At 38.2% G+C, this 22,545-nt stretch overlaps 1 protein-coding gene across 2 annotated transcripts in view; it reads left to right on the top strand.

Moving 5' to 3' along the window:
* Nucleotides 1-22,545, top strand: part of UNC5C (unc-5 netrin receptor C) — a 270,066-nt gene that overhangs the window by 181,280 nt on the left and 66,241 nt on the right. For both annotated transcript variants that reach the window (XM_075201521.1, XM_075201530.1), the window contains exons 4-5: nucleotides 3,001-3,144; nucleotides 13,846-13,949. In XM_075201521.1, coding sequence (XP_075057622.1) covers nucleotides 3,001-3,144; nucleotides 13,846-13,949 — 248 coding nt within the window. The remainder of the gene's footprint in view (nucleotides 1-3,000; nucleotides 3,145-13,845; nucleotides 13,950-22,545) is intronic.

Here is a 22,545-nt window from a genome sequence, read left to right on the forward strand (position 1 = left end):
ATTTTACTTGTGTTACATCTTAATGACCCGTACATTTATATAGTGACATTGCCAACAACTCAGCCGATTATAGTACCTTGCCAAGTGTTCAGAAAAATGTTTTGCTTAACCTTGAAGATACATTCTGCAGTATTCAATGAGATTCAAGGGTATACTCATCTGCACTTTGCTTGAATTAGTTGAAATTTTTCCTTGCATTTACCTCCACTAATGGTATATTGAGGAGTCCAGTAAAATATGTGGAGATTTTAGTACTAAAAGACACAAACGAAATGCAAGTTACATTGTAAGTGGTTCCTGAAGTAAAAATCCTTCGTTCATGCCTCTGTAGGTAGATATATGGAAAATAATGTTTGGACTATGAAATAGTGACATCACTAAGGCATACCTTCGCTTTTGTCATTCTTTTCTATTGAATGAATGGGCTAAATATGGGTTCATCCCACAAAATGGCTGCTTCCACTGAGTGTAGGCAACATATATATTATAATGTTTATTTAAAAAAATATTAGAGAACATTTTACCTTGTTTTGATAACTGATATTTAAATGTTCTGCCTAAGTATATAAAGGTGAGGTAAATCAAACTTGAGAAGCAATTATTTTCCATATGGTATTCAGAAAATCTGACCGATGTTAATATTTGCAGTCATAAATGTATAGATGCTGCCATTTTGGTTGCTTCACCAGAAATATGTACTACAGTTTTTAAATAAAAAAGTGAAACAAGCAGCACCACTTGTCATAAGCATAAAAACAACACTTGCTCAAGAAACTCCGAGATCAAAAATAAATAAATAAAAAAATAAATAAAATAATAACTAATATATAAATGCTTAGTGGCGTCTGTCTGTCTGTGTGTGTGTGAAAAAAAAAAAAAAGTTGCAGCGCCACCTGCTGGGCAGAGTTATACACTGACCTACTAAATTCTTAGTGTGTGTGGGGAAAAAAATTCAAAAAGGGCTGAAATTTTGTAGGGCTCAAACTCATTTTCGTGAGGTAATTTTACCTCATGAACACACATGTGTAGAGGCGTGCGTTAGTGTGTGTGTGTGTGTGTGTGTGTGTGTGTGTGTGTGTGTGTGTGTGGAAAAAACTATTTTCTCACAAAGGGCTCATCCAATTGACCTGAAATTTGGTATACTGACATTATTTGACAAAAAAATTAGAATAGTCAAGTCAGTTAACTTCCATCATCCCCACTTCCCCCCGTGGGAGGGGTAGTAAAGGCTAAATTTACGAGTTGAGGGGTCAAACTTATTTTCGTGAGGTAATTTTACCTCATGAACACACATTAAAAAGGGTGCTTGCGTTGGGAAGTAACGCTCTTCCCCTGAGGAGGCCTGGGCTAGGCCCAAATGCATGACAAGAACCTTTTTAAGACCCTAAGTATCTTGATTTGACTAGAATGCATGAGTATCATGCAAGGGTTAACTTGTATATATATATATATATATATATATATATATATATATATATATATATATATATATACCAGTTTAATTCTGCAACACTCTCAATGTATGCCTTTCAGCAGTGTGCTGAGACACAGCAAAAGGTTGACATAACAGCCACTGCGACACACATATATACACTTTTTGAGTTTTCTATTTTTATGTAAATGTCTGATGCAAGGTGACTGTGCATTCAGCTGCTACTAATGTAACTCTGATATTTAAGTACCTCAACTCCCAAACCACCAAACTGCTTTGAACTTGCTTGTTACCCTCATTATTAAAACATTCCCATAGCATGCTGGAGAAGCTTGTTTCTCATTCTTGCTGTTAGAGAGGTTGGCAGGTTAAACACACATGCTCTTTGAATTTATATTTGTGTTATCAACAATTTTTTTACATTCCCTTATCTCCACATAGGACAACAAATTGTCTTTTAATTTTGTTTGGAGGGAAGCATGGAACCACTATAGAGATGGTTTCTTTTTTTCCTTTGTCATTTAATTTTTTCTCGAAATACAGGATTTTTTTTAAAATTATTTACAGTAATTACTCATAATTATATTATTATATTATTTATTTTCTTCAGGCATAACTTGTTATTTGCAGATAAACTGTAATGGATAATTATGCAAAGAGGCGATAGGTGGAACACATCTCATTAAAATGAGTTCCCACCAGAAATCTCACAGATATTACATGCTCCGTTGAATCGTTGTTATGTGTGAAGCACACTTTAGATATAAGCAGCATGCAATATGAACAGTATACAACTGTGCACAAACTGCAATTAATCGTCTGCACTGTGAATAGGAGCTCTCAGTGAGGCTGAGGAGGAATCAAAGGGTTAGTTCTGCTTTTGATGGCTGTTCGGGCTGGATGCGTCACAAATAGGAACATTCATAGCATGAATACCTCTTCAGGTTTGTGTAGCTCTAGCCTCAGGTTACATGACGCAGAACTCCCAAAAAACTGTGAAAGAGGCCTTTCATCCATTGTTGATATCCCTTTTTCTGTTATGTTTTCATTTTTTTATTCAAGTATTTGATCAACAAGCTCAAAGTGTGATGTATAATGAGGTTATATTAACAAACCACAATTTCCAACTCCATTGGTGATTTTTCAAGGACTCACTAGTAGTAAATAAATAAAATCATACTAAGCTATTGATTTTTTTTTTGTTGCTTTAGGTTGATAAAAACACTGCTTTTGATTTTTATTCAAGGTCCCCCTCCCTTTCTTTTAAAGGAGAAATCCAAGCAATAAGCCCCCACACATAAGCCCCTTGCTCTCAACCCAGTAGAACCATCGCTTGTACAGTATCTTTGAGCTTGGAGAATCCTTTGGGCTGAAGATCTGGCAGCAATGATTGTGGGAGTTCTAGATATATGACCCCTGCCATAGTCGTGTGATCACTGCCATAGTCATGTGACCACTGCCATTCTAGTACTTTGGGGGGAAACTGGGAAAGGATTATTGTAAAACACTCTGAGTGAACATACTGTATGTTGGTATTATTAGTCATTCTCGTTTTCTGTGCCTTGCAGGTCTCATTGTCCGAGAAGTGAGTATTGAGATATCGCGACAGCAGGTAGAGGAGCTGTTTGGGCTAGAAGACTACTGGTGCCAGTGTGTTGCCTGGAGCTCTGCAGGAACTACCAAAAGCAGGAAGGCTTATGTTAGGATAGCATGTGAGTATTTCTTCATCACTTCCGTATGGGTCTGTGTGTGAACGCAAAACTGTCGCTGGAACAAGTGACGATAATGTGAGCCATAATCGTTACCCTCAATTTGTGTAATCTCCTGAAATACAGCTACAAATGATTTATTATTATTATTTATTTATTTATTATTTTTATATTTTATCCAGTACATTGTTTTGCATTTCAAATGTCATTTCATCACATTTTATACCAATCCTGCTCATTTCTTTCTTATTCATGTTGACCATTTGATTTACTGCCTTATTCTACATATTTTACAAGAATCCCCCTCTCCGTTACACCTCACCCTCATACCCTGGTATCCGGTCTATTTATTAAATGAAGAAAAGACCCAAATTTAGATCAACTTTACGACCTACATTACACTACTTTTCTTATAAACATTACTCTAGGCTTGAAATTATCATTATTATAATTATTATTATGCTGTTATGGAAAAATTAATTGAAAAGAAATTCAGTAGGATTCTACCCTTCAGGCTCACCAGAATACAGTAAACCCAGACACGCTGCACTCCGCCTGTCTTTTCTAAATTTTTGCTTTCTAGTTCTGGCCTTGGCGTTCCACCTTCCGAGTCCCCCACCCTGCTCTCCGCAGAGCAGAGACATCAGACTAAGCACAGGGGTAATGGCGCCTGCTCAGTGAAGCCTCTCCCATGCAGGGGGGCACCAGACAATCCAGAATCGGCCTTGATACCCTTCAGTGAGATATTGCATTTGCACACTGCATTAATATTGTCCGTTTTTCCATTTGGACATGTTGCATTAAGAGGTGGAACTGGGAACATTCGTTTTATTCTTTACACACAGAAATGACATGTTTGCTTGCATCATTGTTTTTTTTCTAAGAAAATGTACTTGACATGTACTTTGCTACAAGCATATAATGACACTTTATAGCACTTGTTATTTAGCAAAAGGTTAGGTCATTGCGTCAACGGGCATCATTGCAGTTGAAATGGACAATAAAGTAAACCTTTTGCTTGACAAACAATAACAATATCTTAGAAACATTTACAATGTGTTTTATCTGTTTTCCTTTTGAACGTATTTCTCTTGAATACACCCAATAACATTCAACCTTATTACCAGCCTTGTTAGGATGTAACTGACTGCAGTTATAGTTTGTTCTTTAGGAACAGCACATTGGCAGGATGGTTAGAATCACTATACTGCGGTCCTGGATACTTGGGTTTGATTTGGACTCTGTGTGGTGTTTGTATCTTTTTCCAGCGCTCGTTTGGCATACTTTCCATGGTCCAAAGACATACTAACAGGTTAAATTGCTTCTCACTTCTCACTTTATTAGCCCTAGTATTTATATGTGTGTGAAATTAGATTGTAAACCTGTGCCTAAATAAAATATTCTTATTGTACTATTCTGTCGAATATGATTGCTCTATATAAATATTAAGTAAAATAATAGTAATAATACAGACAGTACCCTCATAAACAAATACAATATTTTAAAGGACTTATTTGCAAAGCATTCTATATACATATCTCCCAACATAGTGCCGGCATACATACACAAATGGGGCTCCGTCACACCGAGATGGTGGTGTGGCTGCTTCAATTGGAGAGTGCCATGCTCCCTGGTCCGACCTGCTTTTTCTCCCCCAAAGCCACCTGCATTGCTGCACTGACCAGTGTTGATGCAATGGGGTCAAAGGTCCAGGGAGTCGGTGGGGCAGGACAGTTCTTTCATATTCTGCCTGTCCAGCCCAAATCAGGGCCATTGGGAACTATGTGGATGTTGTTCATCTTGGAGAATATATAAATTTTATGTGTTGTATCCTTTTCTGATATTTGCAGAATACTAATTCTTTATACACACACCTTATTCTAATATGAAAAAGTGCCAATATTTGATACACATATAATAAAAAATAAATAAATTGTATTTTACAAAGAATAGTTTACTCATTCAATCCAGGCTACATATTTCCGTTTACAAGAGCTTAAGAAATAATTTCTGAGCTTTCATTCTTTTGTATGAACTCATAATGCTCTCATCTGCATTGCCATTGTCCACTCTCACTGCTATCTATACAACACTGTTCCTTTGTGAAAATGCTTGTAAGAGATGGAATGCATGAAAACAAGTGTCCCTGATGCAAAGCTGCTATAGTAATAACAAGTACACCCACACAGATTTGTTCTCAATGTATCCACTAATTTAACTTCCCTTTTTCAAGTAAAAGACAGGTATGTAACGTGTGTTCAAGAATAATTGTCAGCAGTCACCTGTTTTATATCCTTGTTGCTATTGAGATAAATTGAAATAAACTAATATAAGGTGCAGCACGGTGGCTCAGTGGTTAGCACTTCTGCCTCACATCACTGGGGTCATGAGTTTTATTCCCGATCATGGCTTTATCTATGTAGAGTTTGTATGTTCTCTCCGTGTTTGCGTGGGTTTCCTCCCATAATCCAAAAAACATTCTAGTAGGTTAATTGGCTGCTATCAAATTGACCCTAGTCTGTCTGCATGTAGGGAATTTAGACTGTAAGCTCCATTGGGGCAGGGACTGATGTCTGAGGGACTGACAAATACAGCGCTGCGGAATTAGTGGCGCTATATAAATAAATGATGATGATAAGTAGCACTTCCTATATGTGCTCACAAATTGTGTAGCATGATTTAGAATGTTGTGTAAACTATTTACACAATAATGACGACACCTTGTTCCAAGAATGGAACTTTCCTAGTCACAACAATTTTCCTGTTCAACAATTGCAAGATTTTGATGTCTGTATCCAGACCAGGGCCTGATCAACCACTAGGCTGACCAGCCTGCAGCCTGGGGCGCTGGGTCCCGGGGGGCGCGATGCTGCAGGTATTTATTTATTTTTTTCATTCTTTTTTTTCTTCATTCATTTTTTTTTCCGGGGTGGGGGAGGGAGGGGTCGCCGCAGGGGGGTCGCCGCGGGGGGTGGAGGGTTCGACGATCAAAAACATTGGTGGTCAGTGGTTAGCAACACACAGCCAATCGCCAGGCTGCCTGTTGCTGTGCAGCAGACAGGAAGCAGGACGTCTTCACTTCCTATCTGCTGATCTGAGGAGAGGAGTGACGCTGGCACAACCACAGGTAAGTGAAGGGGGGAACTGCCCTGCATATCTATAGAGAGGGGGGGAACTACCCTGCATATCTATAGGGAGGGGGGGAACTGCCCTGCATATCTATAGGGAGGGGGGGGAACTGCCCTGCATATCTATAGGGAGGGGGGGAACTACCCTGCATATCTATAGGGAGGGGGGAGAACTGCCCTGCATATCTATAGGGAGGGGGGGGGACTGCCCTGCATATCTATAGGAAGGGGGGGGAACTGCCCTGCATATCTATAGGAAGGGGGGGAACTGCCCTGCATATCTATAGGAAGGGGGGGGAACTGCCCTGCATATCTATAGGGAGGGGGGGAACTGCCCTGCATATCTATAGGAAGGGGGGGGAACTGCCCTGCATATCTATAGAGAGGGGGGGAACTACCCTGCATATCTATAGGGAGGGGGGGAACTGCCCTGCATATCTATAGGGAGGGGGGGGAACTGCCCTGCATATCTATAGGGAGGGGGGGGGACTGCCCTGCATATCTATAGGAAGGGGGGGAACTGCCCTGCATATCTATAGGAAGGGGGGGGGAACTGCCCTGCATATCTATAGGAAGGGGGAGGGGGAACTACCCTGCATATCTATAGGGAGGGGGGGAACTACCCTGCATATCTATAGGGAGGGGGGAACTACCCTGCATATCTATAGGGAGGGGGGGGAACTACCCTGCATATCTATAGGGAGGGGGGAGGACTACCCTGCATATCTATAGGGAGGGAGAGGGGGGACTGTCATGCATATGTATAGGGAGGGAGAGGGGGATTGTCATACAAATCTATAGGGTGGGAGGGGGGGGGCTGCCATGAAAATCTATAGGGAGGGAGAGAGGTTGATATGTATGAAGGAGGGGAGAGGAGGGGGGCTGATATATGTGACTGGGGGAGTTTTGATGTGATGGGGGGGATGATAGCTACAGAGTGGAGGTAAGGAAAATAGCTGCAAGGGGGATGGATGCAGGGTGGGAGGTAAAGAAAATGGCTGCAGCAGGGGTTAAGGAAAATGGCTGTGGGGGGGGGGGTTGTGGTTAAGGAAAATGGCTGCAGGGGGTATTTAAAAAATAGAGCAGCTTTGGGGGGCAGAATCTCATGATTGTGTGGTGGTCACATGGGTGGTCTCAGCAATCACTAGAATACTAAATATAAGTGAGATGGGGCTGGTAGAGGTTTGTATTTGATTGACAACAAATATTCAGATATTGCTTATATATGCCTGTCCAATGGGGTACTTTTAGCTGGCCATAATGGAGTATTTTGTTTTAACTAAAGGGCCTAATCATTCAGGGTTTGCATTATAATAAATTTTTGCATTTTCAAAGCAGGACGCCAACTTTCCAGAAGCCAGCGAGAGGATAACAAATTTGCAAGAGAGAAAAGCAAGAACAGGTAAGAGACAATGGCACAATCTGTCTAAATTTGAATGCTGGAGAATACACCTGAACATTTATCATTTATATTCAGGAGTGTTCCTATACACCTATATATTCGGAGGAGGGGGGGGGGGGGCGCTGCGGCCGTATTAGCCTAGGGCGGCCAGAACCCTTAATCAGGCCGTGATCCAGACTGTCCTTCAGTTAGATTACATAATTAGCTCACTTAATTATATAAAACTTTTCTTTTCCCTTAATGATCAGAAACTTTTATTGTGCCAGAATTAAAATAAAACAAAACAAAACTGATTTCATCCTCCAGAGAACGACACTCCGCGACTGTAGTCCATTAAAACAGAAAAAAAATGTATTGAACATTTTTGTTCATTGAGCATGTAATAGAATTAACCGAGGAGTAATTTGAATGTGTGAAAAATATGCCTGCTGCAGAAGATGCTTATATTTATTTAATAAGAGGTCAGCCACGTGCCATTAAATACCTCAGTCTCTAGACACTTTTAAACCCTGAAGAGACTTCATCACTGTTATTCAAAATGCTATGTAAGAATTTTGTGTAGCTAGAATATAAATCCCCTGTAGAGTGATCACACGGTTAGTACCATATGAAAAGTACTGGAAAAGAGAAATCTAGCTATTCAATGCAAACTATTTGCTTCTTTTTTAAACTCACCAACTCCAGCCTCCAGTTCTATCCTGGGCAGGGGCGCACGCAGGTGGGGTTTCTGGGTCTCCAAAAACCCCTCCCCTCCGCTAACGAAGTGCCCCACATAGCGACACTGTACTATATAGCAGCCACGGCACTGTCAAAGAAGCGTCCGCGGCTGTGCTGTATTGTATACAGCACCGCCGCAGACGCTTCTTTGACAGCGCCGCGGCTGCTGTATAGTACAGTGCTGACGAAACTGAGCTGCTGCGCATGCGCCAGCGCATGTGCAGCAGCTCTCTCAGGTTTTTGGGATGTTTGGGTGGGGGGGGGGAACCCCCCCAAAAAATCCTGCGTGCGCCCCTGCTGGGTCCTAATAGAGTAGTGTCCTTTGAAAAGGAGGGATGCTAATGGTTAAGTGGCACATTGAAATTTCTCCACCTAAGTTTGGACACTGGGTATTTCTTGAAGTATTCCCACCATTATTATTCTATGGTGAAAATTGTGCACGCATACTGTTTTCAAATAGGTTTCTGTTTTTCCCCCCTAAAATAAGTAAATTGTTGCTTAAGTTGTTCATGTTTGTAGCATTGAGTCTATAATAAGAATAAAGAATAAATCAGGGATTAAAAAACTCGGGGAGGGGTAAAACATGCATGTTAGAATGCATCATATATGAATAATAAATATATCTGAGGAATTAATTTTATATTTAGTAACAGTATTTTAGCTCCTACATATTACAGAGCACTTTACAGGGAATATTTAATTATTCTCATCAGTCCCTTCCCCAGTGGAGCTTACAATTTATACATACACACTAGGGTTAATTTTGTAAGCGGCCAATGAACCTACCCTGTCTGTCTTTGGAAGAAATCCACCAAACATGGGGAGATCAAACCCATGACCTCAGTGCTCTGAGGTAGCAATGCTAACCACTGTGCCACCATAGATTTTTAATGGTAAAAAATAAAGCCTTGTGCACGATCCTTATTTGGTTGGCCGACAGATTAGTTCTCTTAAGATGAAAGTGTCACTCCAAGCTGACTGCTCCCCAATATTTCCTCTAAACAGAGCAATCCAAGCAGGAAAGTATAAATGTTAATTTAATGAGGTTCTCCACTTACCTAACTAGATGTTCGGTTGCTTAAGGCATCTCCCGATTGAAGGCTTCTGAACTGTGCTGTTGGGTACCTTTCAGAGTATTAGAACCAAATGTTTACAGGCCCATGGAAGTCTAAGTACTATATTCATGATTAAATGATAGCACGGTGATGCAGTGGTTAGCATTTCTGCCTTACAGCACTGGGGTCATGAGTTCAATTCCCAACCATGGCCTTATCTGTGAGGAGTTTGTATATTCTGCCCGTGTTTGCGTGGGTTTCCTCCGGGTGCTCCGGTTTCCTCCCACACTCCAAAAACATACTAATAGGTTAATTGGCTGCTAACAAATTGACCCTACTTTGTGTGTGTGTTAGCATGTGTGTGCGCGCGCATTAGAGAATTTAGACTGTAAGCCCCAATAGGGCAGGGATTGATGTGAGTGAGTTCTCTGTACAGCGCTGCGGAACTAGTGGCGCTATATAAATAAATGCTGATGATGATGATGATGATGAAATGACGGATTCATATTTAAATCTATTGATGTGAATGTGCCGTTACTTGGTGTTCTCTGTCAAATATAGTGCCATATTATTCAAGCCTTTGTCTTTACTCATAAAACATAATGGAAACTAAACGCCCTAGAAGACATAAAGCAATGTGTAGCACATTGGGTTCACCACCAACTGAAATGCCATCATATATTTAGTCAAACTTGAATTAGCATAATTGTGTTTGTACAAAATGTTTGCAATTAAATAAAAGCAGTGTAACTGTAGTACAAACTTGCATCATATTAACATATATTTTATTATGTATACAGATTTGTCATTGTATTACACAGAGAGATTCCTGAGTTACATTCTCATGATCAAATGTTTATTGATCTGATACTGAATCTTAAGGGTCATCATGAACCATTTAACCATATAACCAGATGGTTAGTATCATATGGAAAATGGATGAAGATAGTTAAGAAAGCATTATATGTACCAGTAAACCATCAAAACTGCCAGATGAGAAGTGGTGTTATATTTCATTGGTCCCAAAACCATGTGTGCATAATGGCTGGAATCTTTTAGATCTAAAAGAGTATGACTTAACTAAAATATGGGTGCAGGTAATAGGTCAAAAGGTTGTGCCTTCATTGTGTAAATCAGTGACATGCAGAAGGAGGTTAGATAAACAGTCGGCTGTAATGCAAATCTAATAAATACTTAATTACAAGATAGAATCCCTTCATACTTGCAGATGGAAAGAAACCACTGGAATTTCAACACACAACTTCCAAATTAAAGCCATCTGGTTCTTTTACACAGTTACCGGATGGAAATATGTCTTTATTTTTATTGAATTTGTTGATATGGAGCTGGGTGCTTTTCCTTTGCAATGGGTATTTATACAGTTCAGTTATAATCTAATAATAAAAATTCAACACTAGACACAGTTCACATTAGTTACTTTCCTATGTGAAATGAAGGGATCACAGTCCCTGGGAATCTTGCAATGGATTTCTCTAATGCAATCTACAATTAATGGTGACGTCATTATATTATTTTTTGGATGTTCCTGGATTATCACATATGTGAGAGTGCAAAGGTGGCTCTGATCACATCACTCCTGCTTTTGGCACTATTAGATCTAGTATAAACTGGATCAATTGTGTGAATTAAAAATATCACACAAAATAAATGTCATGCCACAACCCTAAATGGATCCATTGTTCCCCAAAATGTATGCCCTCCCCCCCCCCGGCGCTTGCAACCCTTCACTCTACAATAAATTATTTTACATGCATGCTGTCGCAACATATAGTGACAAATAAATAATTCATATAAAGTACCTTTATTTCTGGACCATATAATAGTTTCAGAAAAGATCTGCATTTGCCCTAGTTTCAATGACCATAAAATAAGCATAAATGTTTTCCAATAGTCTACCAAAAGAAGGCCTTCCCTGCCCCAAAAAACAAGAGCATAATTTTTCACTTGGGTATTTAAAAAAATAACAAGTATTTGCCAATGAAACCAATGTATTACACAAAATTGAAAATTGGTCTTGTCAGGATGGATGATCTGCAGGGGGTAAATGTATCAAGCTGAGAGTTTTTCGGCGAGTTTGAAAAGTGGAGATGTCGCCTATAGCAACCAATCAGATTCTAGCTATCATTTTGTAGAATGTACTAAATAAATAATAGCTAGAATCTGATTGGTTTTTCAAACCCGCCGTAAAACTCTCAGCTTGATACATTTACCCCCTGGTCTTTAATGAGTACATTAATCTGTGACTGTAAAACATTAAAACCCAATCTTTTAGTGTTAAAAATGTAAGAATGAAATAAAACAAAACATATTTCAAGGTATTTGTAGCTTTTGTAGGATTTAAAGACAGTTTATTTATTTTAGTGATTCTGAGTACTGGATGAGTTGAAGATTATCATGCTCACTGATATATAAAGATGCCTAGTGGTTATCTTGAATATATTTTTGTGTACTTTTTATGTAGTTGCTGCTGTTTGAAGTTTGTGCAATCTATAGTCTATATATCTATAGTTTTCAAGTTGGGCGATAGGTAATAATTAACAGCAAATTGTAAATTAATCATCAATAATTTTAGCTTTTCATTTGATACTACTGTGAGATCCTATTTTATGTGCATACATAGACTGCCCTGTTTTTGTGTTTAAATACACAAAATATTTCTGATTTGGTTAAATATTATTTGTTGTAGGCATAGAACAGGGGCGCACGCAGGATTCTCATTGGGGGGTTTCCTCCCCTGACCCCCCCCCCCCAAAAAAAAACCCACACACGGATACGGACGCTTCTTTGACAGCGCCGCGGCTGCTGTATAGGATAGTGCCGCTATGGCAGCCACTTAGTTAGCGCAGGGGGGGGGGGTTTCTGGAGACTGAGAAACCCCCCCCTGCGTGCGCCACTGTAGAAAGTATAGTACTATCCACTCTCAAAGGGATCATCTTTGCATATCTCAGCCAAAAGTCAATAGCATTGATATAAGTCAGTATACATTCACTGGAAAAAAAAAAACAGTAATAGTTATTATTCCATGTTGATATAGAATGATGGCAGAGACATAATGTTTCAGGTTAACAGTACTCCCTTTGTCAGGAGACTTACAGAAGTAACTGTTTCCCCCAAAATATTGAGCTTTAGCTGTTATTGTGCATAAAGTACATGGGGAAATATCCCTGAATTATAGCATCTTGTCATCACTGGATGTAACAAGGAGACTGGAGAGCAGCAGAACTCTGCTGAGCTCCAGCTACATTTACATATAGTATTATGAGTGCTGGCTGCAACTTTGTTTGGACTAATGAGTATATATTGTACTACACTCAGTTTTAATATGCATGCATTTATTTTTGTGTAAAGTTAAAGTTTCATTAGCAATCATCAGGGGCTCACAGACTATTTTTTGGTTTCAGACTGTTGTTGACATGTGTATCCCTTTAGAATACAACTTGAGTTAACTGTTTAAATAACCCTATAATAAGACCACCCAGAAATGTGTGGAAAATTCCGTAGGATGCTGAGTTGGGGTTGGGTTGTGGCATTCAGACTTTATTGTTGAATTTAAACATGCAATATTTACGTTTCATTTCTGTCTGTCAAGTGGTCCTTTATAATTCTCCCTACAAAGCATCTGGGTTATGACATTTCTTTGAAATGAAAAAACAAATCGAGAAAATATTACTTGCATTGGGTTGTACAGAAGATGTATTTAATGGTCTTTTAATGTTTTGCAATTGTGAAAATAAAATACTTTGGTACAGTTTAGATGTAAAATGATGTATCCAGAAGACTCACAATGCAGTAAGATGAGGAGCTTTTATGTTTTGCTTTCTGCATAAAAAGTAAATACTTTACACACATTTTTCTCATGGACTGTTTGGCTTAAACTGATATCAGTATACACATTTAATATGTTGGGCACATGTATTTTTTTCACTGGTTTGTAAATATGCATCTCTTTAGTAATTTGCTTCTGTTTTATCACCAGTCATGTTGTTATAGCTATCGTTTAGCAATGGTAGTCTACAAGGGGTACTTCTTGTATAGAGAACAGCCAATTCCATTTCCGCATGTGATGATGGGGAATATCAGACAATCAGATTTTAATCTTTTGTGAGATCATACACTGTGCAGAATTTGGGCCAATTAAGTCAGACTGTATGCAGCCCGCCCCTCCCCCCCCAGGCAGGTCCCATAGTGGGCAACCTTGCAATTTTTTTTCCTTTAAAATGTGAAATCTATCACCAAAACCTAGGTGATTATTATTGATGACGTGTATGAAAATATTTTCTAAAGTATATGGTAAGTTGAAAAAACAGACAAAACGTTCCTTGCCCTAGAGTGTGTCTATATGTTATTCACACAGTAAGATAACCACTCCCTTTCTTCTTAGACTTAAGGAAGACCTTCGATCAGGAGCCACTTGGGAAAGAAGTGTCTCTGGAACAAGAAGTTCTTTTGCAGTGTCGTCCACCTGAAGGAATCCCAATAGCTGAGGTGGGTAGCAGAGCAAGTTCTTCAGCTAAATATTTGCTGATAAAGTAGCAAATGTTGGTGTAAAAAAACAAATGATATGACAATGTATTTTAAATGACGACTTTCCCAGTGCAATAGATTAATTTGATCTAATTATGTAAGAGATAGTTATTATAATAGTTAGTATAGAGTTATGAGCTATAGGTCAGTTATGTAACTGTATAAGTAAATTATGATCTGCAGGTTTCAAATAAGAAATAAGAACACAGTACGTGTCTGGGATCGTTTTTCAAAAGTAATTTAATTGGGGTCAGAGTTCACAGACACCTTTCATTCTTTATCTTCTGTTAACCTCTGTGTCCACTGTAGATGGGGATAGAACCTGAACATCAGATCATGTGAGTGTCCACAACATAATGGGGTTGTTCAGGAGTAGAGTTTGCTGGTCTTGCGGTAACCCGTAAACTGTCTGCTCCAGTCATTGTGTAAGAGAGGACATTGCTGCATATGCCAGGGCCGTGTCATGATTTAGTGAGGATTAGTAAGGTAAAGCCCCTGACAAATGCTGGAAAATTGTAGTGTGAAAGCAGCTCATACAACCAAGTTTGAAGTGCTGATGTAGTGACAAAATAGCTCTACTGCAGGAGCATATTCAACGCACCTGCATAGAAATAATCTCCCGTCTTCCAGTCCAATTGGGCAAAATATCTTATGAGAGGGGTTGTAGACAAGCATTAGTAACTTCAAAGGACCTATGTATTCATCCTGCGCACTTACAATGGTGATAGGGCCCAAATTCAACCACCAAACTTTTCTTATTGCAACATATGCAGCATTGCTTGTTAGAGGTGGTTCACATATCCACATCAAGATCTGTGCCTATTGACTTTAAAAACGTGTAATTTAATATATACGTTGATGCAGGGCCTGCTGCATGCGTATAAATGTACAGTATTCAACAGTTGCAAATGGCTATATATATATCTACTTTTCCATCACCCTCTGTACCTCTTGGCCTGCTTCGCTAGCCCTGTTTTCCCTGTTTTCTTAAGCTTCGGCCTTCTTCTCGCTTATTTCTACCATCCCTTTAACTATCTGTCCAGAAATAATCTGATTTGCTTTACCTTGTTACCTGTGTTTGTATATATTTTTTTGTATTTATGTTGTGTCTTGTTCTCTGTTTTCTGTATATGTTATGTACGGCGCTGCGGAACCCTTTGTGGCGCCTTATAAGTCAAAGATAATAATAATAATATATACATACCTTAAACTTAGAAATGTTAATTGGACATGATAAACATGTAACTAGTGAAAATAATAGCGAACTCAGCTAGAAGCCAAACTTCACAGCAATAGACTTTTATTCATCTTAGTACACACATTGAAGGACAAAGAGAATATGCAAATAATGTAGGACGAGTATACTTTAATATATTTTACCTTGTGTAGAAAGGTTTAGTTCTTTACATAACCATGATTTAGATACTTGTTTAACTGCCGTAGTTCTCATAATGATGCTGATATCTTATTTTGTGCTTGTTAGAATAAAATGTAAGGTCTTTTTTGTTGTTCATAAAATAGGCTAAAACTCTTATCTAAGAGCTTGGATTATATGAAAATGTAAGAAAAATACCCACCAGCGGCTTAGAGATACATAGCGGGTTTTTTTCTTCTAATATTGTCGCTGATCCTTAATACATTTTATACAGCAGGTTATCTTCACGACAGCTGTAATGTTTAATCTCTTCTGTAGGCCGATTTTAGTGATTTCCTAACATAGAGGAATATGTTCACCTGTTGTAGAAAGTTAATATGTCGTTAGAATGAAATAAGTGGGCTACTTGTTGTGACATACTTTCTGTTGCAGGTGGAACAGGCAGTTTCCTATATCTTCCTATGAGATGTTTGTAATGAGTTAGGAAAAAATGTATATCTTATATAACCCAAGGGCACTGCTTTCCATAGCCTGTAATAGTCAATTTACTAGGGCTGCCTGTTTGGAGATGATCTTTTTCCTGTGACTAGACAAAACTCAAGTGGATGAAGACTTTATTTGTGAAGCATTATTCATGATAATGCACCCTATTAATTCACTAGTGACAAGTGACACCGCTGAGGCCCTTCATGACTAATATTCATAAGCAGCTAGTTCCTGGGAATGGCTGCATTGTAACATCACTGTGCGTAGGCCAAAACAAGTGCACTTTAGAAAAGGTGTAGTATGTAACAAAACAAATTATTATGCTTTACAAATGTATTGATGTGAATCAATGGAATTTTCGGGAGATGTACAATTTCTACTTAAAATATTAATTTATCTAATTTGTAAATGGAACATAATGTACTGCACTCTGAGTACATGACACATGATCACAGTTTAGCTGTCTAACTGACTTGCAGAACACACTGTTGATGAAAGTATTATATTGTGTATGGGCTTGATTCATTAAGGATCTTAAATTAAGAAACTTCTTATTTAAGTCTCCTGGACAAAACCATGTTACAATGCAAGGGGTGCAAATTAGTATTCTGTTTTGCACATAAGTTAAATACTGACTGTTTTTTCATGTAGCACACAAATACTCGATAGCTTATTTGTACACTGAAATTTAAAGTTGATATTTGTGTGCTACATGAAAAAACAATCAGTATTTAACTTAAGTGCAAAACAGAATACTAGTTTGCACCCCTTGCATTGTGACATGGTTTTGTCCAGGATACTTAAATAAGAAGTTTCTTAAGTTAAGATCCTTAATGAATCAGGCCCTATGTCTTCTTGTTTCTCCAGTGCACAAATTATAGGTTAAAGGCATAAAAATGCAGTTTAAAATATATGCAACCCAGATTCATAATATTGAGCTGACTTTGAAGCCAGCGTTCCAACTCTTTGATAATGAAACAACAAATGATAACGACTTTCCTTTAGCGTGATAATTAGTCAGCGGGACTATGATTTTGCTGTCAGTATGGCCCAGGTGGCTGGTGAGTGCATCTTAAGAAGATGAGGATGTAAAGACTTATATGAGGTGGTAATGATTGTTCCTTTAATACTTTATAACATACTAGTATACTTTGTCAAGAGGCAAGGGTTCCTGATTGCCAGCTAATTGACTTAGGATTGCATTTGTACCAGGGCTTAGAACAGGCACCAATTAACACTTGGCAAGCTGAAAAAAATGCATACACATTTGACTTTTAAAAGAGCTATTCTGCGTGACTTCAAAAGTGAAAAAAAAATTAAAAGATCAAACATCCAGATTTGAGAGCAGCCTAATGGTTCTCCCTTGTAGAATCTTTTCAATACTATTAATAACACAAAGGACAGAACACTAATGAATATGAATACCTTAACTTGCTCCTTATTAATGCAGTGTGTCAAGGCTAGTAAGGTAATTGAAATTAAAAAAAGATGTCAGATAAATCAGTGGATTTAAAGATTATAAAAATATTTCAACAATTTTATTGTCCCCAAATGCATGTTTATGACACGGGGCAACATTCTGCTTTAAGATATACTGGCAGAACTACGATTTGTCGTTAAAGGTTATTTGTAAAGACAATTCACATGTACATGGATCACAATTCCATTTAGGGTAGGATCACAATAAATAGAATTAATTATGAATCATGTTTGTACAAATCCTCAATTCACCCCATTAATTAACAGTAAAATATTTAGACAATGCAAAATTAATTAAAATTAAGTATATTATTAGCTAAACACTGAACACTTGGTTTTCAACTATGTTTGGTATACATATTTTGTCCCTAATGAAAAAGTTTAGGATAATGTGAGACAATAAATAAAAGACTGTGATTTGTTTCTCATCACAACATTCTGTTTCCCTTTTGCACAAAAACTTTTATCCACCTTCATTTATAAAGCCAGAGTCCTCCATCTGCACTGCTGAAAATGTTCAGTGTATTCTACAGAAGATGATTGTTGCAACAGTCGTAAAACACTTTTGTTAGGTTTGGTCATTGAACAGAGCATAGAACTCACGTACACGTATGTAAATAATAATGCGATTTATATGTCACAGGAAATTGTGTCTGTGTGCGAGTGCACAAACACATCAGACTGTATGAGCAAAACATTTGTAAATATTTTAAGCCCTTTCATACTGTAGATCTGCCTTGTTGTGCCCTTAGGGTCTCTTGGTTGTGAGAATTAAGTGAGATCGTGGGTAGTTATTCATAGTAAGCCCTGAGGGTGACAGCCAGAGGAAGTCAAGTAATCTCTTCTTCTTTTGAACTATGCCCATTCAGCCAAGTGACTTGTGTCAATTGGGTCGATGTCTCCCAGCCAAATAAAAACCTTTGATCCCCGTATAAACCATTAGTTTATTAAAGCCACTAAAGATTAATTTCTAATACATTTTAGGTCTATATTTACCTTTGTAAAAAAAATTTAGATCTGGAGATTTAAGTCACATGCTATTTTTCAAGATTTTGCCTTGGTTAACCATGGTCCTAATGCAATTTTGGTATTTTGGTAATTTTGTATTTCAGTGTTTAACAAAAATCTAGAAGGAATTCTGTTGCAAGATCAGTTTTCACATATTGGATACCTTTTTAAATAAAGATAAAATCCCATTTAAAATAAGCTTATGTTACTTCCCATTTTACCCTACGTTTGCAATTTTAGCCCTAAGTGTGTTTCAGTAGCAATTAACATTAGATAGACATTTTTTTTTATTAACTCCCAATGGTTCCTAAAACTCCCTGGTTCCATAAAAGTATTAGAACAGCAATTCAGTTTTAATTATGACTTGATAATCTCCTTGTGTATATTCTACCAGCTTAGTGCCAGTGTCCATTTATACAGTTCACTAACACTGACTAATAAAAGAGACAAATGTTCTGAACTAGAGTTAAACATCTTAATGCTTACGTTCAGCGGTGGGCTATTATAAGGCATTTGGGGTTGTAACACAGGTAAAAGGGCTGTAAATGTATCTAGAACTTTCCAGTTATAACTCAGTGGATTGTATATATTGATCTATAATGTGCTCAGAGACACACTGAGGTGAAATGTCTGGAGTGTGTATATATAATACACTTGAGGTAAGGAACTTTCAGTTTGTTCTTATTAAAATATAACGGATAACACAACCAAAATGATATTTTATTGGTAGACTACAAAGTTCTACTTACCACGTATCCAATGTCTCCTGAATCAAAGGGTCCCAAGGGTTCTATCAGTCCATATAGTTGAAAAACTGCACATCTTATATATAAACAATTATTGGTCTGTTTGTCTGTCTGCTTATGCATTCGGACACCCCTGCACCGATTGGGATGGTCCAGTTGGATCCTTCCCAGGTTTTAGGGGGGTTAGGGTTGCAGTCACACCTCCCATTGCTGAATGCTGGGCAGAACTTTGACCAGGGAGCCTGTTATGAGCATGCTTTCGGACATCCCTGCACTGATTAAGATAAACCCAATGTGAGGTGGTCCTATTAGATGGTGGACAGGTTTTAGGGGGCTTAGGGTTCCTGCAAGACCTCCCGTTGGTGTACGCTGGGCAGAACTTTGATCCGGGGACCCTGTTCTGAGCCTTCCACTGGATGGATTTGAACGAAAACTTCACAGAGTGGTAACATTGGGTTCCAGAAGACACACTAGGGGGTTAAGGTCCCGGTCGGACCTCCCGTTGATGGACGCTGGACAGTGGTTTGACACAGGGAGACTGTTCTGGGCTTTTCACTAGATGGATTTAGATGACATTTCATATAGAAATAAAAACGACACAGAGCAGCCTCCTCATGGGTATTTTGAAAGAGCTGCTAAGCTGCTAATTATTTTTAAAAGGTTGACAGCTACATCCTACTCATTGATAACTTAATAAATTGAAGATATAAACCCAGGTACTTCAGCTAGTTTACCATAAAGTAGATCCATTTTTTGCCCATGTGTGGTTTAAGTGCTAGCTCCTTTTCTAGCATATCCTTCCTTCCAAAAACACGTAGAAGATTTGTACAAAAGAACAGTGCATACCACGTCGGAGTTTTTTCTTTATAAACAATTATTTATTATTTATTGCACTTTAGATAAATTATCTGTGTATCAGCAAGGTGCAAAATATCAGCGCTCCCAGACCTAGGTTAACTTGATGATATTACAGAGCAATGTTCAACCAGAATTTTGATTCTTAATGTTTAGGCTATAGTTCTCTTGACATTTAGTTTGTAACTCACTTCACGCAGCTTAGACAATTGTAGTGGGTACTACAGTAAAAGACTGCCTACTTTTAAAGCAATTTTATACAAGTAAGTATCCTGTGGATGAAGGGCCTTATTAATCAAGGTGCACATTCTGAGCGCAACCTGCGTTTAGTGTTAAACGCATGTATTTAGGCTTTGTGCATTCCCAAAATCATTAAGGCACGTTTAGATATGTGTGCTGTTTAAATCGGAGCCAGGTCTGCTGTGTTCTACTACAGAAGACGCTGCAGGATGAGTCCAATACTTGTTATGTGGATTATAAATTTGCAAAAGGATGCACATGATTTTTTTCCTGAATTAAAGTCACCTGTTATTAATATCAATAATAAAACAGTTTAAAAAAACAAAACTTTTTTATCCCCATGAAATACATTTATTAAAATGTTGTTAATGTCTACTGAGCATAAAATACATTTTTACAGCTGCTCCTGATTACAAACATATGTTAAAGCATGCATGCAAGACTGTCATCACTAGTGATCAGGACTTAGACTAGCCCAGTTGCTGGAGCAAGAGATATGGCAAAAAAATAAATAACTTTGAGATTTCCATAGCTAGATTCAGACGTGGCTACGTGCACTTGTGTTTGACACGTCTTTCCTGTAAATTCACTACGGCAAAACACCCATTCCCCGCCCAGTTCACTCCCCGAAATCGCAGGCTGTAGTAAGTGTCCTTTGTGAAGACGCAGTGGAAGGGCTACATTCACGGCTGTATCTCTGGGGTCCGGGCACACGCAAAGTGATTTTGTGTACGATACGCTCAAAATTGGCATATACTTGCCTTGTTGAATCAGGCCCGAAATGTGTGTCCACATCTATTCTTTCTCTAAAGTTGCACAAGCCTCTGCAACAATTTATTCATTTAAAATATCTTTGAAACATTCCCTATACATTGAACTTTTACACTGTGTTCCTTCTGTTTGAAAGAGTCCTGAAATGGCTTTATGTTTATTTATAGAAATCACTGTCTCTTGCCTTTGATTGAAATAGAAGCCAGGTATATCTCCTGTTACGCCTTCTAAACTTGGCTACCACCAGTCTCTGTGGTAAAGGTTTTGCTAGGAGAATTTGATATACGTTATATGTAAACATTAGCAGGGAACATTCATTTTATGTCGGAGAAGATTCTGTCTGCTTTCCAGTGTTGGAGGGGAAAATTGGACAGTGAGAACGTACTTTACTGGTAGTGCTTTATTAGGAGTATAAAATGCCACTGGCAGATGGTAATGCCTCCAAACAGGCAGCGTCAGGTGGCTCTTCAATCTAATAGATTATTAATATGACTTCTGTTAGATTTGTTTATTGAGAACGGCTTATGTTTTCCTCTAGTTAGCAGGCTTTTAATTGGAAATTCTGCCTTATATCACCTAAAGGCATAGACCCTGCTGAGCTAATAAACAATTCTTTAGTGATCTGGTACCTGGCATAATCAGTAATATGTCATTATTAAGAACATATTATTTTGATACAAGAGTAGTGTTGCTAATATTAATACAAAATAAGTATCTTAATAATACTGACATTCTAAATGTAATATGATTTTATATTTAATAAATGTGCTTAAGTATATTTCTCAATGTATTTGCTCATTGTTCATACTAAATAAAAAATAGAAGATAAAAATGATCAAGTCTCCAACACGTTATTAAGTTGTTTGAATGATTGGAATTTGTTCTTGTTGTTTTAGTGACACAATACACATAACGAGATGCAGTAATAAAGCAAAAATATGAGTAATAAAATGAACACTAAACAAAATTTTGCAACCTCCATGTAGGGTAAAAAACAGATTACTGTCCATGCAGTCTCACAGTGAAAGCAGTAAGCAATCTAGCTTTGCAATGACACAATAAAATGAATAGGTATGAATTCCAAAATACAGGGCTGGGAGAGAATACAAACCAAGCTGGAGTTAGTTTTGTTTTTATTGTGTTTTCTTACAATGCTCACTCCTGTTGTGACTCTGAAACAACATTCTGGAGTATTTGTGTTTTATGGAAGTAAGGATAATTGATTTTACTGCAGTGTTGATATATAGATGTAATTGGTATTGATTAGGCATTTAAAGACAGAAGCAGAGTAGTGCTTTATACAGTGCAGACTGTAGTATGAAGGGCCCACTGGGGAAAGCAGGAGATACGTAATAGCCCACAGAGAGGACATGGGCAGCCCATGGTGGGAGTAGCAAGTGCTTAATTTGATCACCTTTCAACCACCCTACTAATTTCCAAACTACCGTGAGTGCAAGGGGTGCAGCCACTACCCGGCTTGGAGGTGATGCGGTAGATCCTCCATCAAGGCCCCTGCTCCCCCCAGTGATGCTCCTGCAGAACTCCCTGATATCCCCTTTCAGCTCTTAAAAGAGCGGAGTCCTCTCAGTTGCTGTGA

Source organism: Mixophyes fleayi, chromosome 1 (assembly GCF_038048845.1).
Source record: "Mixophyes fleayi isolate aMixFle1 chromosome 1, aMixFle1.hap1, whole genome shotgun sequence".
Lineage (NCBI taxonomy): Eukaryota > Metazoa > Chordata > Amphibia > Anura > Limnodynastidae > Mixophyes > Mixophyes fleayi.